The sequence below is a fragment of the Amphiura filiformis genome, chromosome 1 (assembly GCF_039555335.1).
Source record: "Amphiura filiformis chromosome 1, Afil_fr2py, whole genome shotgun sequence".
NCBI lineage: Eukaryota > Metazoa > Echinodermata > Ophiuroidea > Amphilepidida > Amphiuridae > Amphiura > Amphiura filiformis.
In genome coordinates, this window is record NC_092628.1 from 64,155,920 (window position 1) to 64,173,376 (window position 17,457).

The window sequence follows — 17,457 nt, forward strand, 5'->3', positions numbered from 1 at the left end:
CATGCTTTTCAGGCCGATCATTGAAAGGCCAATAAATACATCATCTTGGAGACTGCAAAACTTGATAAATGGCAAATTTGAAGGTAAATTACCTTGTGACTTTATAAAAAATACTGCTGTACCTTCTGCAAGCCACAAGACAGTTGACCAAATTTATAGTCCTCAAAATTGTTAACAATTAAACCATGAAACTATGTCATCACAGCCAGTGCACATGCTCAAATGGGCTTAATGCATGCTTTGAGCATGCCCCGTAGAACTGAGAATGTTGATGCATAGTTTCATTTTTTTACCTTGAAATACCAAAATGGTAAATTTCTTGTAAAGAGTTTTAAATAATTCAAAATACCAACAGATTTGATGGAAGAATCCAATGTTTTTTAATATATCCAAAATTTGTGTCCATATTGTTCTGTTCAGTAAACCCATCACCCAACCCACGCCTTGTCAAAAGTTGGTTCCCTGTAAGAATTATTGCCCTGTAAGAATTATTGCCTGATTTTCTAATTCAACACAAAGTTACAATGGGTCTATTGACAATGGATAGAGGTACTTGAGGTACTTTGCAGTCTTTGTGAAATCAACCCGCGAAATCAAAATCTACTCTTAGCTTGCTACATCTAAGATGAACCATTGTGATGTTATTACAGATGAATCAAGGAACAGATACCAAGTAAGTGTGCTCATTCCCCTTGGTTTAGGTGGAGTGAAGCAGTCACTGATTGTTCTATTGCTCAGGTTTAATATCTTTTACATAAGACACTATGATTGTACTTTGGAAATGTGCGGTTACAGACGCAAGATTAGTGTAGTAATTTTGTCTTGTGCCCTCCATGCATAATATACTGTCATTTAGGAATTTGATATCTATTTCTCTGTTCATCTGTAGGTGCTATATAGAATATTGTATCATGTGAGTACAATTAAGTCTTACGTGCAATTGCTTCCTTAGAATTTGAAATTGCAGATGATATTTAAATTTTGTCAAATATTTACCTCAAGTCAGTGGCTTTTGAGATTATTCAAACCATGACTTAGTCACTCCGGAAAACATAACATTTATCAGTAATACAAAATTTAACTTGGAAAATGTGGCAATTGCATGTATCAGTTTCTTGCACTAACACAACAAGTTATTTCACTGCAAAATTGTGAAGTGAGTAAAACTAAGTATAAATAAAGGACTAAAATATGCTGTTTCCAACTAGACAACATAAATAAACATATTGTGCAAAATGATATTTATTCATTATTACTGTACAAACAGGGTGATAATATCCTGAGGTAGAAAAATGATCCATGTATAGAGGATGTATTGTACCAGGTGTCCCAAGTTCATGACATTTTGTCATTACAAACTGTTTAAAAGTGACCCCAAAATACTACAGTTGCAACATGCCAAGTGATTGTTTTGGAATAATGAACATATTGATGTGAAAGGTGTCTGACTAATTTCCAATGAAATACCCTGCTCAACAATTACATTTCTGCAAGGGCATCCTTTAAATAAACTTTATTGTCTTCACTCTAGTCTATAGTAACAATTTCATTTGAATGGACACAGCTGCCAACCTATCCACAGCGTTTGAAATAAGGCACGTCCTTGCGTCAAATACCTGTGAAAGTAGGCACGTACCTGCAATTCTCCTACGCTACGGGTCTGTGTGACCCGTAAAAATTGAACCAAGCAAAGAGCAGAAAGACCTGATTATGTCTCAAATGTTTTATTTTCATGAATAGTAAAATATATACCCTTTACATGCATCCAAGCTGTTGTAAAAATATACCCTTTTTTCCCGATTTTGGCAATTCTGGCACCCTTTGCACGCGCGTACATCGCCCGTCCGTGAAAAACTACCCTTTTTACGCGTTTTTGTACACGAGCATGGTGTCCACCTTGTAAATGGCAGTGCCCCCCCACCCCGGATTTTTTACTGACGGTTCCATTTCATATGCCTATGCTTTTACAACTCAACTTTGTTGACCAAGCACAACATGCTAGAAGCATGTTCTGTAGCAAATTTGATCGATCCATAAAAGATTATTTTTCATTATTTTTGAAGTGACCAAAAATGCGCTTCCAAATCATAATCATCATAATTATTTTCTGCAAAGTAACGAATATCACAAAACAGTATATCTTACCTGGGACACCTGGTACACAAGAAGTGAAATTAAGTCAAAGAGTTTAGACTAAGAGAGTTGGGACTATGCCATATGTGTGTGCTACTCACGGAGGGGAACATATTGCTGTATCTTGACATCCACCCAGCACTCTTTGTTGCTTAGTAGTTTTCTTGTTTGCAATCTCCTTGTAATGCACAATGCCAATTGCAGGCACTATGCACTAAATGCACAATTTAAACACAAATGGTTTGGGATGCTAATTATCATTTGATTTTGAACATTTGCCAAAATATTGGAGGTGTATGACAATTCAATATGGCATATTTCCCACAGCATACAGTCAGGACTCTCTTGTCCAGCCTCTTTATATATGTGACCTGCGACCACAAAATGAGTGTAAAGCCACAAGTTGGTAGTTTCAAAACGCCCTGGCTACAGCGTTGGGGTTCTTTATTTCACAAGCACCTGTTTAAGCTAATAGTATGTCTGTATGTCTGTTGTGAATGGGGGCACAATGGGCCATTCACCAAGGACATATACTACTGGCTTGTACAGGTGTGCTGCAAACAAAGAACATCAACTCAGCAGCCAGGATGTCTTGAAATTACCAACTTGCTAATTTACATTCATTTAGTGGTAGCAGGTCACATATTCAGGTTTATCATCCATCAAATCATTTTACATTTAGTTCTTTGAATTATTAAAATATAGGCCTTCATAAGTTTTGAAATAGCCACCATTCGAATGTACAAATATACATATACACAAAGCAATACATCTATCAAAGACAATGTAGGCAGAATGCATTAAGCCTGTCATCTACTGATTCTAAAAGAGTATCTATGCAAAGCAATGTTCTGTTCTAAACATTGAAATAAAACAGCAAAGTGTGTACAAATCTTTCATTTTAGTCATGCCAAAATGTGTATGATAGGTGATTGGGTGTATTACACCTGTCAAGTCAATTTCATTCATTTGTAGCACAAGTGTTCAAAACCCACCATGCTTTTTTGATAAAGACCAAGATCAAATACCAAATTAATTGAATTATCACGTGCAATGCATATCACTTTCAATCTTCATGGGTAATAAAATGGTTATTAAGCTGTAAATCATCCAGATGCATGACTTGATGATGGATGGTGAAAATGTATGAAATGATGTAGTGATAAAAAATGTTTTGAATTGTCAACTTTTCTCCAAATCCTACATTTGCTGCAATCAAACTTGGATAATAATTGTGGTGATCTACATCACCAAATACTAAGAAAATTATTTGCAAGAACTAAGTGAAGAGAATGCAAGTGGTGAATCGTATTTGATCAAATTTCGCCTGTGGAGACACTGCAAATTGCCATTTAATAACACCTACAATTTTGATTGAACCTGAACTAAACATCTTATTTTATTAACCTACAATTGGCTGGAAAATATTTGGCTTTAAAAACAAGTAGCATATGAAAACAATAATACTGGATATGATTATAATATTGAGGGGTAAAGGGACAGGGCGTGAAAGAGAGAAAAAGAGAAACTTAGAGATGCAAAGAAAGTGAGAGAGAGTGAGAGAAAGAAGGAATACAGAAATAAATATGCAGAAGATAGACATATAGGGAAAGAGGCAGGGGAGAGGTGGGAAAGAGGAGGACAGAGGCAACAGAGAAAAGAAATACTCGGCAAAGGACAGAGTGGTAAAACAGGAAATAAGAGAATGAGAACGAATAGCATAAGACAAGGATTGACATTACTGTTAACTAATTAAAATTCACTCATTCAGAGTGCTCACAGAAATCAATCCAAAAGAAGTGAAACTCTCCTTTTAAGTGACTTAATAGAGGCCGTCAGCCTTTTCCGTGGGATCCGCCATCTTGTGGGTACTGCCGTTCTGCATGTCATGCGTTAGACATTACGCCCGACTACGCGGAAGTCGCAGCACGTGACGCACCTCTTTAGTCAAGCAGCATCAACGCGGTGATCTTAGCAACAGGACACTACGTACCCACAAGATGGCGGCATTGACGTCACAATGACTACCTCTATTCCCTTTTCACACTTTTGAGAATGAAATTCATTCCTTATTCACTCTGTAAAGAGTTAAATTCACTCCATTTTTACTGTTTCAATTTCATCTTTTAAATTGTTGAATGTAAGCACTCTTTTCAGAGTAAAATAGCTCAAATTCACTCGTTTATATTTAGAGAGAGAGAGAGAGCGAGAGAGATAGAGAAAAAGAGAGAGAAATAGATGTATGAAAGACAGATAAGAAAGAACAGTCAGAGTGGGACGGGTTATACGGAAAAGTATAATTTTGAATATATATTTGATTATCATGTGAACTGGACACAGGGATAGAAAAACTATAATCACATTGCCACAAAGACATAAAGCAAAATTTGCATATTAAATTTAAGCACTAGGAATTATCGATACTACGTTCACTGACAAATATAGAACATCTATATAGCTATCTAGGCTATTGTCCTACCTGTCATTGTTATTGTTTGCTTTTTATTAGTTTTAAACCTGGGAGATAATTATGATGACAACGATGGCGATGAGGACCCCACAGCAGATCATAATCATGATCTTTTTCTGTTAGAGCCACCACGTATGCGGTAATGAAAAAAGTAAAAATAAAATGAAGATACAATGGAAAAGAAAGAAAAATCATGAACCATACAATGCCATAACCATGATAAGATTATCAATAAGCAAGACACACTCATCCCACATGACAAAATTCACTGAAGTCTTATCGAGTCAAGACTTTGTGATGAGACTTGAGAGGGATATCAATGATAGAGGGCAGCAAAGTTCTAAACTGAACCAGATATTAAAGGAGTGATGATGATGATGATGGTGGTGGTGGTGATGGAAGGATGAGTATACCTTAGCAACATTCAATATTATAATGAGACAGTTCAGATAAACCATTAAGTTTGGGGTTACTTTTTGTCATTGTTTCATATCTACCTTGAAGCATCTTACCATTCTTGATATGACACTTGTTGGTGTGGTCTCTTGACAACGCTGACATTTAAAGCTGCAAGCCTCTTAGCAAGCTTTCATCCCAGAGAGAACTTGCATGCAATCCCACAATGCCAATGGGTATGCAATGAAATCTAATCACACTAATAATAAGCTATACATGCTTGTCTCAAATTACACACTTTTTATTATGTCTCATAATAATATCACTGTAATAGAGGCTGTCCGCGTGACGTCATTTGCCACCATCTTGTGGGTATAACCGGTACACTCTGTGATGGTCGTTCGATCTCCATGCATGGATAGCAAAATCACCGCGTTGATGCGTGATAACAGCTGCATGGCAAGCTGCGCCCTGTGCGTAGTGTCCGACGCATGAACACGCAGATCATTTGTACCCACAAGATGGAGAAAGGCTGACGGCCTCTATTGATATTCTCAGAACATGCCTGGTTAGCTTTGACCCCTGAATCTAAATTTAGGTTGTATCATTGAATTTTTTTTAAATATGGCCAAAATATTGAATCATACAATATTAGACACCACTGATCTGCAAACATCTGAGTGAATTGATTAGAATTAATTAATGATTATTAGTTTTGAGCTAGCTCTTCTTTTACACTTTATTTTTTCACAGCTAATAGTGGTGTTGATTTATGGACGTTGATTTTGGTATAACCTAATGGGTTTATCTGAACTGTCAATCTCCAATTGCAAAAAAATATGTACATGTATGATGATATGTACCAACTGCTGGCCAAGAAAAACACCCTCAATTATGTTAACTTTCTTTCAATTAAACTATCAAGTAATTCTTGTTAACTGATTAATTGTTATTTCACAATTGTTGGAAATATCATCATTCATATTACTAAGAACATACATAGTTACTATAAAAGGTAGTGCAACTTTTAAGATGAATAAATATATTTGTTGTTTCTAAGTCATGTTAACTGGTAAAGAGTTCAAATTTTCAATTCATATAATTATGTTCACTCTCTCCAAAATTATGAAGTACGTCGTTCTCAAAAATGGCCCAATTTGAGCATAATTTACCATTTTTCATTGAATATGGCAATTTTCTTGCACTATATCATATCTTCACTATTCAAAATTTTGATACACAGCATGAGAGTGAATACTGATTATTTATCAACTGCCTAAACCCATTTGTTTGTATTTTTTTTGTGGATAAAAAACATCTGATGTAAGGGTGTTTGTCTTGGCTAGCAGTATAGTGGTGACAAATTTTCTTATTAATCCTATTCCAAATGGTTTAAGGTTAGTTACATATCTAGACATGCTCCCCAATCAGCAGGAGAGAGGAAGACTCATGATACAAGTAGAAAAGTCTGTACATATAAAGGAAGCATGTTGTCTACAGGATAGGCTCTACACACCAACAGTAGTACGGCAGTAATTCATACACCAATATATTCATTTAGCTAGTCAGTATTTTTTTTTTTTTTTCTAAGCGCATTTTTTGAGATCAAATCTACAAAAAAGTGTATTAGTAATCAGGATTAGTATCATTCTAAATTCAATCCCACGATGCATTGTGATCTCTCTATCATGACCTTTGACCTTTGATGCTGCAATATTGGCAAGAATGTTGTTTATGTTTTGCAAAAGAACAGGTAACAAATCTGCCAGAGTTGATTGAAAAATATTAGCAACCATATCAGAAGGTTAATAGTGATATGCCATTATGAAGGTCAAAGGTCATGACAGAGAGAAATGTGCTGCAAAATTCAATAATTTCTTAAACTAGAAACTGCTGTATTTTAAGCTGAATGTTTGCATCTATATAAAATAACCCCATCCATGCCTGTTGGAGCAAAAAGGTATGACATGGCATCATGCTTGGAGAAAAATCTGACAAATCTAAGAGTGCAGTACTGCATAGTGTAGGCCTGGAAAATCGACGGACAGATAGACAGACGGACGGAAGGTACCTCGTATGTACACCACTACAGGAAGACGGACGATTGGTGACCCCCGGCATGCTACGTACATGTTTTGGTAGACGGACGAAAGAACGATAACACCTGGTGGATGAGACGGACAGTACAGAGGGACAGATCCCCAAACCAACAAGAGAGTTGTATGAGTGAGTGCGATCAGAAAGGAGGGAGCAGGTCCCCTAGATTCAACTACAGGGCATGCTATTTGTATAAGATAGCACTAATCAATCTTGGTTTTAGTAATATTTCATAGTAAAATTGCACATTAGGTACAAAAACAGATGATACAGAAGACATTTTGTTTTGTTAGGATAGAAAGAGGAAACGTATTAACACATCTACATTGAATTTGGTGTACATCATGCAAGTTATAATTTGATTATGTAAGTACTATATCTATGGAGCAATGTTACCACTAAGAGTAAGAATAGGAGACAAATTCGCAAGACTCAACCTTTCCAGGGAAACAAGTCTAGTAATAATTAATGCAACTTGTGCAACACACATGGACAAAAGACAACTCTCCATCCCTCTCTCATTCGCTCACTATCACTCAGTCGTCAGGAGGTAAAAACCTACGTTAAGTACCACTGGCAGCAGTCAACGTTAGTAGTAAATCTGCAGTACGTAGTCAGTCAAGGTGTTGTTACAAAAAGGCAGTCAGTGCAGCAGTATGAGGCGTGAATTACGAGTGAAGCTGTTACTTCACCCTTTGTAAAAATGTGTAAGCATGTGTAGTCAATGCACCGCAACAACAGCAACTACTAATAGGTAGCATGTAATGAACCCTAAGAGAGTCCTGTTAAATCAATTAATAGTACCTACTCCAATCTGGGTGTTAGTAAGTCAGTGCATTATGTGTATTATTATTTGGTATCAGAGTGTATTAAAGTTTTGTGAGTGAGTACATGAGCAGTAATTAGTACATAGCGACTAACAAGTCATCCAGGCTTGAAAAGAAAACCAGTGGTAACCCCTTGCGCAATGGAATGGTTGTAAGTAGCAGGTGAAGTTTTCTTCCCAAAGCGTTGACAGAGAAAGTTGAAAATAAGCCAAGCCGCCACCTGTACCCTGTTACAGTAGAGAGGTTTATATGATAAACTTAGGTAGTACAAAACTTATGTGAACCTACTATTGAATTCAGAACAGATCCTGCAACTTGGCTTTGTTACCTACTAATACTGATGACAGTTTACTTTCAATATTTGACACATACACTAACACATTACTTTGTTACATTTTGACACTATTACTTTGACTCAACAAATTGTTTACAAACACAAAATATACTATACATCACAAAAATACAACAAAAGCTACCTACAAAATTACATTCTTATAATCTTTATAATATTGTAATATCTCTCACTTAAAATATTTATATTTGAAATACATTTAATCCACAGAATTCCTTCAAGTTCTGCAATTTTTTTATGCCTCATGATGCAGTTTTTATTTCAAGTTTTGGCGTAACTTTAGAATCTGGTACGTCACTCCTGCAATACACCTGATGATTATTTTGAGGACGGTGCGTACGCACTGAATAAAGCCCAACTCATGGGTGGCATACCAAAAAGCCTAAGTCTTACAATTCATCATCCGTAAAAGACATCCCAGAAAAAGGTTCTAAAGTTACTTTATATATTCTTCTTGATCAAATTTTGACACTTTATATGACACTATCATCATTTTTAAAATGTTGAAGAGACACAGGTCCAGTCAGTGTCACCGTTTTAAAATCTGAATCATGAGTAACATAGCAGAAATTACATCATAACATTAAAACAAAAACTCTTTATGCTGCAATTACATCATAACTGAAAACAAGAAATCATTATTCTGCAATTACTACATCTATCAGGAGCTGCTAGGAAATATTTCAAAATTTGTTGAGAAATATGTCGCAAGCAAAAACACCATGACCGAGTACACACACTTGCGACATCATGTTTGGTAAGCGTGTGGCATGATATCATCGTTCACACAAATCATATTCTCATTTTGCTTACTTAATGCAGTGTGTTGAATGTGGTGTGGTCTAATATATGTTCAAATTAGAAATACCGCTTGTTATGTTATGTTATTGCAGGAACAGTGTTCTTGTTTTCACCTATACGCAGTCATCCATTGTACACCAATCTCCTTCTGGGCAACTCCTCATCTTTGGTATAGCACTACCTTAAATTCAATCTTATACTATCTACAACTTAGTTCTTACTTAATTTACCATGATAACACTGAATTAGTTTTCTGTCTTCACATTCACATCATTAGTAGTGTGCGTATTGACATGATCCCATGCTTAAGTATTACAAACAGCCAAATGTTAGCATTAGAATCACACACAACATGATGAGTGACAACCAACCACACAAGCAATGTGTCCATAACTCTGCTGGGTGGGTGGGTGTGTTTGGTTAGTGATCTACATCCTATACAGCTACTATTACGATCACAATGATGGCTAGCACCACAGCAATAGATGAGATAATCCCGATGAGTATTAATTTCTGCATAAAAGATGGATTAAATGATAATGGGCAAAAGTTTCAGTTGTTACTGGCTGGTATGGGATGGATGTGGGTGGGAGGGAGTCCAGTATATCTCTGCTTATGTGGTCAGTTCTGAGTTCAATAGCACCAATGATGAGAATGAAAGAGGAAGAAATAGCTGACCTCAATCCACCTTCAGTGAGCACCCAAGTTGTGAGTCATAACAACCACCTCATGCATACATGTAAAAGGGATGGGTCGAGGCTATAGCAAAATTGTTGATGTTAGTGCAATTTGGTTATGCAATTAGTGATTTAGTGATTAAGCATTCAATGACCAAGGAATATGTAACATAAATCTTGTTTTCTTGTATTTCTTTTGACAAGTGAACCATCTGTGCTGATATGGTTTTGAGATTGAGAAGCTAAAATGCAATATTTCTGCGAAATACATGTAAAGTTGTTGTGCACCATCATGCTTACACCAAGACAAAACATGCTACATGCTAATGCCTGTGCATAGCGCACTATAAATCACTGCGCTTTTTATATATATACATATTCCTTGGTCTATGTGTGCTTGACATAATGAATTGTGCATAAGTGAGAGCTAACAACCTGCTGTGTGAAATATGGTAAGTGGGGTTAGTGTCTAGTAACTAACTAGTGAAATAAAAAGCTGAAACAAAAAGATCCCAAAGTTGCTAAAAACACCTGTTTCACTCAACCTCACAGTAAATCAACCATTGTACTGTGAAGAAAGTGTTGCACAGAGCTGTATGAATTATACCAGTTGCCTTGTAGTGCACTTTCCCTAAGTTCCAACACCATCCTGCTGCACCGAAGTTTCAGGTGTCCACCACGCTGACTGATTCTTGTGAAGATCTTTTCCACATTTCTGGTCCAATACCATCACCATCAGCAAACCCACAAAACTTTTGTATATTTACTTCTTTTCATGTACGACATGTATCTTATATAAATAAATATTTCCCTCTAATATTCATAACTTGAAGACATAACAACCTTACTGTAATATAAAAATTGACTTCACCAGATAGGTTCCAAATGTAATTTTCTTCTGCTTTGGTTTGGTGCATCTGACGCATGCTCCCATGAAGTACCACATACCCCTTGATGTGCTTGTCACCGATGTACAACTCCCTCCACATGCTTGCAGTAGTGCTAACCTGTGTATATTACTATTGATTGTGTGGTGCATAGACCAGATACAAGCTCATAATGATGATGATGATGACAAAGATACGATGTAAGACAGATACAAGCTTCCATGTTTTACAGATGGTGTGAATGACCACATAAGTTTTCAAGGGCACAGGATTTAAATTTTAGAAGTATTAGTGATATTTTATAATCTTAATACAATGTGGACCACTAGGTAATCAAACTTGTTGTACATAAGCTACCCTGGTGAACATATACACATTTTACTGATAATTTACACATAAAAAAAGCTAGCCGCCTGCATAGAATAATCAATGCCTCCAATATTCAATAAAAAATAGTTCTGTATTTAAAAATATATCCTGGAAGTTAAAAAAAATTGAGTAAGTATAGTGCTGAACACTTAAAATGCGCAAGATGCATACAATACTGTCTACATGTATGAAGCCGTGTGATGTTCTGCACTTTCCAGGATTTCAATTAGTGAAAAATAAACTTATGACTGATACATAAAAAGCACATCATGATAATGCTTGCTTTCCTACACACACAAGTGAGGCACATATCTATATCTTCATATCCTCTACAAACTGAGCAAGACAAAACCTACTTGATGAGTGATAAACAAAAAAAAATTGAAACAAAAAACAAACTCTGGCCACCAGACTAAATGATCGCTAGACACAAAGTGAAAACTATTTTGATGAGTGGAATAACTTGACAATTTCTGCAACAAAATGTACAACATGTTTAATACAACAAGTGTTTTTGTGTCTGTTTGCCACCTAGCTGTTTGCTACACCATACAGGCCATATTTTGTTTGGGTCATTTAGATGTGATGCATGAGGATGAAGCCCTGGTCGCAAGTAACAAATATCCAAGTGGCAACTAAATATTGGGGATGGATCAAATAAGTCCTTGATGATGCTTCCAGGCTTTTAGTGCTGGCCTTGTTGCTCATAGAAACAGACCAGTTGTATGCAATATGGATGGGACTAATACATGCAATCACGACATTCTTGTACCATGTGTAGTAAGCTCTTCTCTATAATACTTGGGTCTTTTCCCTTATTTTACAGGCTATTTATTGTCTGGCAGAAATCTAGCTATCCTTTTTACAGAAATATTTGAACAAATATGTTCTGTTCTCTGACGGTTTTACAGATGCATCTCTTGCTAGAGGATGTGAGTTTTCTGAGGAAAAGTTACTTAAAATGACAACAAGAAATACATCTTGAAGCATCTTAATGGCCCTAGATTATTTTTGGTCACTTTTCACAATCTGTTTCATATAGCCATGTTATTTTCTAAGCTGATAATGGGAGCAATCCAAATTTGTGATTCATATTGCATACAACAAGCTGTCCCTATGTATATGGTGCAATGGTCAGTGTGAAGGTGTCATAGTCAGTAATCTGTTAGACTTACCCGCCTAGCTTTACTCTGGTACTTGACTGCCTTCTTGGTGTCCATCTTAGCAGTTTCAACATAATCTACTGATTGTTCTACATTGAACTCAATCCTGTCAATCATCTCACCCTGTCAACAACAACATTACAGGAACACATAGTAAGTATTGTTAGTACAATAGACACCAAGACTTACCCGCCTAGCTTTACTTTGGAACTGGACTGCCTTCTTGGTGTCTGCCACAGCAGTTTCAACATAATCTACTGATTGTTCTACATTGAACTCAATCCTGTCCATCATCTCACCCTGTCAACAACAACATTACAGGAACATTAGTGTGGGGCACTGTGAGCAATAATTTACCCCTCAATTCCAACAGGACAAGGCAATGCTCTCAAGCATTTCCTAAAATTATACCGTTGCATCCGTATCCAAGATAAACAAACCGTTCGCGACTTCCCCGCAGCTCCGAACAAGTCCGATGCCAACCGACTTGCATAAATTGCAGACTTTTTCAGTGTTTGTTAGTTTGTTATTATATCACTAATTTGGAGAGCTGATTCTGAAGTTACACATCCTGGAGTAAAAGTATACATATTCTGACAACTTACAAGTTGGACATTTGATAGGACATCACATACTTTGATGTGCGGTTTAAAAACAAGGGATAGCGTAACAATAAACAAGGAGAAAAAAAGAATAAAAACTTGTTTGAAAGTTTACATACACATAGATTTAAAGTATATCATGCTTACATTCTAGATCTAAGTAAAATGGTGAGCTTGATAAGGAAATGTATGTATATATATGTATAACATACGAATACGGAAGAAAAGATTGACAAATATGTATACTTTTAGTCATGGATGTATAAATCATACAGATACCGAAAAATGCCCACTAGATTTGTGGAAAAAAGTTCTAACCAAGATTGTGACATCAATGAATGCTGGTTTCATTCCATTATTTTGGTATGCATATGATTTTGAAATGGCTGAAAATGAAAGCACACATCTGACGATGTACTTGATGTCACTGTTAATGCTATATATGTGTGTGTATATATTTCAATTGGATCAAGGTGTGGTTCTCGTAATATGGGAGGATGTTATCACCAATTTAAGACACATTGTGACATATCAATGACTGGTTATCAGGAGTCAACATTATCTGCTATTAGTTCACCAGAAACTTTGTAATGTACTCTTTGTAATAAACACCCCAGGGCAGTGCAATTTTTCAAAAGGTTTATTTTGTTATTTTGATGCAGAAATCACTCCCTAAGCCAGATCATAATCAGCTGGATTCCTTTGTTCTTCTTAAATTACACCATGGACATAAGCTGGGGGTATCTACAGGGTTTTGGATTGCAACATCCAATACGAGAATCCAAGATGTCACATTTCAAGCGGTCTATATATAGATGAGGTGACAGCAATCTTTATAAATAAAGGCAAGGAACTGGTCCATCGATATGCTTGAGGGAACTTCATTTTTCAATAGCCTAATTGCCCATAATTTAATTTGGCGCAAATTTTAAAAGCATTGGTCCTCAACATAATGCGATGAGTGCACATACTGACAGGCAAATAATGATAGCAACTGCTGTCCAACTTTATGGTATGACCTCACATGTCACCTCAAGCTATAAATAAGCAATGATGCCGGTGCACAATTGGGCTACTCAGCGATCACTTGCCGCTACTCAAAAAATCATGCCCCTATTTGCCTAAATTTGGGCTACATATGCAAGTGTCAGGCTACAGCAGTAATTTGACATATTTTCCTTTCAATTTAGCCAAATTATAACGGTTTTGAGCCTCTGAAGCTCCAAATTGCAACTTTGGGTTTTGTGAACATTTTTTGATCGCCAGTAACTTCCCATTAAGTACCAGAAGTTTTAACCAATTGCTTTTCTGCTTAATTGGGCAATTTATGGTTTAAATTCTTGTACAACCGCCCAAATATCCGTTACCCAGATGCTTATTTTTTATTCTTAAACATTGGGCTACATGGGAGAAATTCACCACGGCCTTGGCACTGAAAGTTTTGGCAACACTGTAAATAAATAATATTGGCGTACAACCATCAGAGATTCAACAACTGATGAAAGACATAAGAGTTTAGGCCCAGCATACTTCAGATGCTTCCTCCATTCAGTCCATGGATGACTGATGATGTAAATAAGCGGTATTCTGATGAACTGATATGCAGAAATGTTAACTCTCTTCTAAAAGATACCAAAAGAACAAATATTTCTAAAGTCTACATAACATTAAAGTAAAAATAAGATTTCGAAGCTATTTTATTCACAGAAATATATTTTATTATTATTATCATAAGTATATTATTGTAATGTGTCACATGGATCTTTCCATAACACATAACCAACCCAATAAATGTGAGATTCATGATTGCCATATTTTCACTTGGTAATTGCGTTCACTTTTAGAGCTTGCGTTCACTTTTCAACTGTCAATCATTGATTGCTATGAAACTTAACCAGGCCTGTGAGTGAGGTTTAAAAAAAAGCAGAAAATTTACCTACCAAACTACAGTACAAATTCAATGCCATAAAATTTGTGCATATTTCACCAGAAATAATTGAAGATTATAAGCAGCTTGTATTTTATCCCTTATGGACAATCATCTATTGCTTCACAGGGACCACAGCGCCATTTAACATCATTCTGTTGGGCGCAGTTCTAAACAAACATATAACACAATGAGTACGGACAAGGAATCAAAGAATGTATGACCTTCGCTCCACAACATCGCGATAACATTATGACCTGCGTTTCATGACCTTTCAAGCATAGTTAATCTCATTTCCCAGTCGTTTTACTGCGACACGTAATGCTATCAGAAGTAGACAGACACTATTTTGATTTTTGATGTTATAATTGTTTTAAAAAAGCGGAAATTGAAATCGGTCAGAAAAATGGGGGAAAAAAGCAGATTTCGGCTACAAAGCAGAGATCTCACAGGCCTGCTTAACACATCATGGTTGACTAGTATCATGAATCTCTGACTTTATTTCAATCATTGTTACAAAATAAGATGCATTGCAAATGATAAAATAAGAAGCTTTGCAATTACTTACCACTGGCCTCCATTCTTACCAATGTAAACAACAAAAATGCAAAACGGTTAATAGTAAGTAAACAATAACTAATTAAATAAGAAATATAAAAATGAAATCAATTCTGACCAGTCTCAATGTACAACAATGTGTCTTGTATGGTTTGCAATGACAGGAATTGAGGGGTAGCAGGTGATATAAGGTATGAAATGAAGAAATGAATGAAAATGATATAAAGGTATATAAGAAGGGCTTTGTTAGGGAAACATGGTTTCATTGGGGAAACAGGTAGGGTGTTATATAATGTATGTTATGAAAGGGTATCAATAATGTTAAATCATTGAGGTAGAGAACCATTGAACAGGGTTGATACTTGATAAAACCACTGGGCTAGCAGTTTGATTGGATTGAGTTTACCTTGAGTTTGCAATTTTCCTTACTGAAAGATAAAGTTGATATCTTTGATCCATGTCAGCTCTCCAAGACCTATAAAAACTGTAACAGCAGATAATCTTGTGATACGATCACATGATCTGGTCATATGATGTAGTCACATGATGTGTTAATGGATTAGAGGGTGGTGGACAGTAGGGGAGGGGACCTCACATACCTGGCTCTCCACAAGCATGGCCATATCCATGAACATGTCGTGTAGTTCTCGGATACTATTCTCTAATTTGATGATATCATTATGCCGTGCTTCAATGTCACGCAGTGTTTGCTTAGCTTGTTGTGTGTCCATTATTATCTGTTTAGATAAATTATCATACAAAAAGAAGAAAGAAATAGGAAAACAAGAAAAGGGAAAAGAAAATGTTAATTTACATATTACAAGTAAAGTGAATGATATAATCTATAAACTATATACATGCAGTGTGTAGTATGATATACATTATGTGATCTACACCTGCAGTCTCAATCTAACACACAAACTTGTGCAACACAAACTTGGATAAAATCCTAACTGATAGCTATAAAATATTGGTTTTGTTTAAACCATTGTCTAGAAGAGTACTGTCTCCAGAAGTGGATTGATACAGTCTGATTATGAAATTTTGATAAAGCGCTCACTTAAAATATGCTTGTAAAAATATGAAATGTTCAGGTTGTTTGATGAAAGTATGGTACGATTACCGAATATGGTGCAACTTGCTAGACTTGAGTCCAGTCCTCATTTACGGAGTTTAGGGTTATAGTTTAGGGTTGGGGTAAGGCAGTCTTGCAATAAGACTAGTAGAGTTGCATCCTATTCGGCAATCACTCCGAAAGTATACCTACCTAAATGTAAAAGAAATATTTGGTTGGCTACAGTATCTGTGATACAGTATCTACTATTTCAAATTCAATCATGTCACTGTATTCCCGATACAGACAGATGAGTTGATGTCTCCTCCCTCAGTAAAGGAGAGATACTTTGTCAGGGATGTTCTCAGGTCATGGTTAGGTTCCATGCTCATGCAGGGGTGCCACTACTTGGTAACAAATGATCCTAGTGTGTGGTCAAAAGATCACAAGAAGAACCCAATTGTTTCCAAAGATTGTTTTAGTTAATAAGCTCTCCAGGATTTCCTCTATGAAACAGGCTTCTTCAAGATTTACACCAAATCGATATCCTTTCCAGGACTTCAGTGAGAGGTTGTCATTATCATATCCTATTCATGAGTCACATTTCTTGATCCCATATGAGCACAGAACTAACCAAAATCTAAGACCCCGCTCACAATACTTGAGCCAACCAACTAATTGTAAGTCATCAGGTATACAATTGGATACATGTATCCATACTTAAAATAGAAAAGTTGTGGGCAAGGATCAAACCATTCACAGCCTCAAATTGTCACTTTGTGAGCAACTTTCATCAAATGAACTTAATTTAAAACCTGTGACACCCTTGAAAAGACCAGACTATATGAATATGCATTAGATCTGCTTGGTATTTACAAATCAAAATGCTCTCTGACAGTTTCCATAATTGAATGGTTCATATTTGTAGTGAATTGTTCAAAACTGATCTGATCCCATGTAGATTGACATAAATTTCAAATTTGCATGCAACCTTATTCAAATACTTTCAATTCAAAATAAGCGTAGCCATGCTGTGTTTGATCCATTCAGCTATAAATAAACCCTTCTCATCTGTCTGCCAGTTAAAACAATTTTGCAAATCGTTAAGAAAACTAAAAAGCATTTGTAAGTGGCAAAATTCATA

At 36.1% G+C, this 17,457-nt stretch overlaps 1 protein-coding gene across 7 annotated transcripts in view; it reads right to left on the bottom strand.

Annotated features, from left to right (window-relative positions):
- Positions 1–17,457, bottom strand: part of LOC140150839 (syntaxin-like) — a 93,053-nt gene that overhangs the window by 19,394 nt on the left and 56,202 nt on the right. For 3 of the 7 annotated variants that reach the window (XM_072173008.1, XM_072172984.1, XM_072173000.1), the window contains exons 8-9: positions 15,859–15,996; positions 12,185–12,295 (exon numbers count right to left, since the gene is read on the bottom strand). In XM_072173008.1, coding sequence (XP_072029109.1) covers positions 12,185–12,295; positions 15,859–15,996 — 249 coding nt within the window. Of the gene's footprint in view, positions 1–4,612; positions 4,720–12,184; positions 12,296–12,361; positions 12,473–15,858; positions 15,997–17,457 lie in introns of those variants that run through there. The other 4 variants (XM_072173021.1, XM_072173029.1, XM_072173013.1 and 1 more) reach the window with 3 other exon arrangements.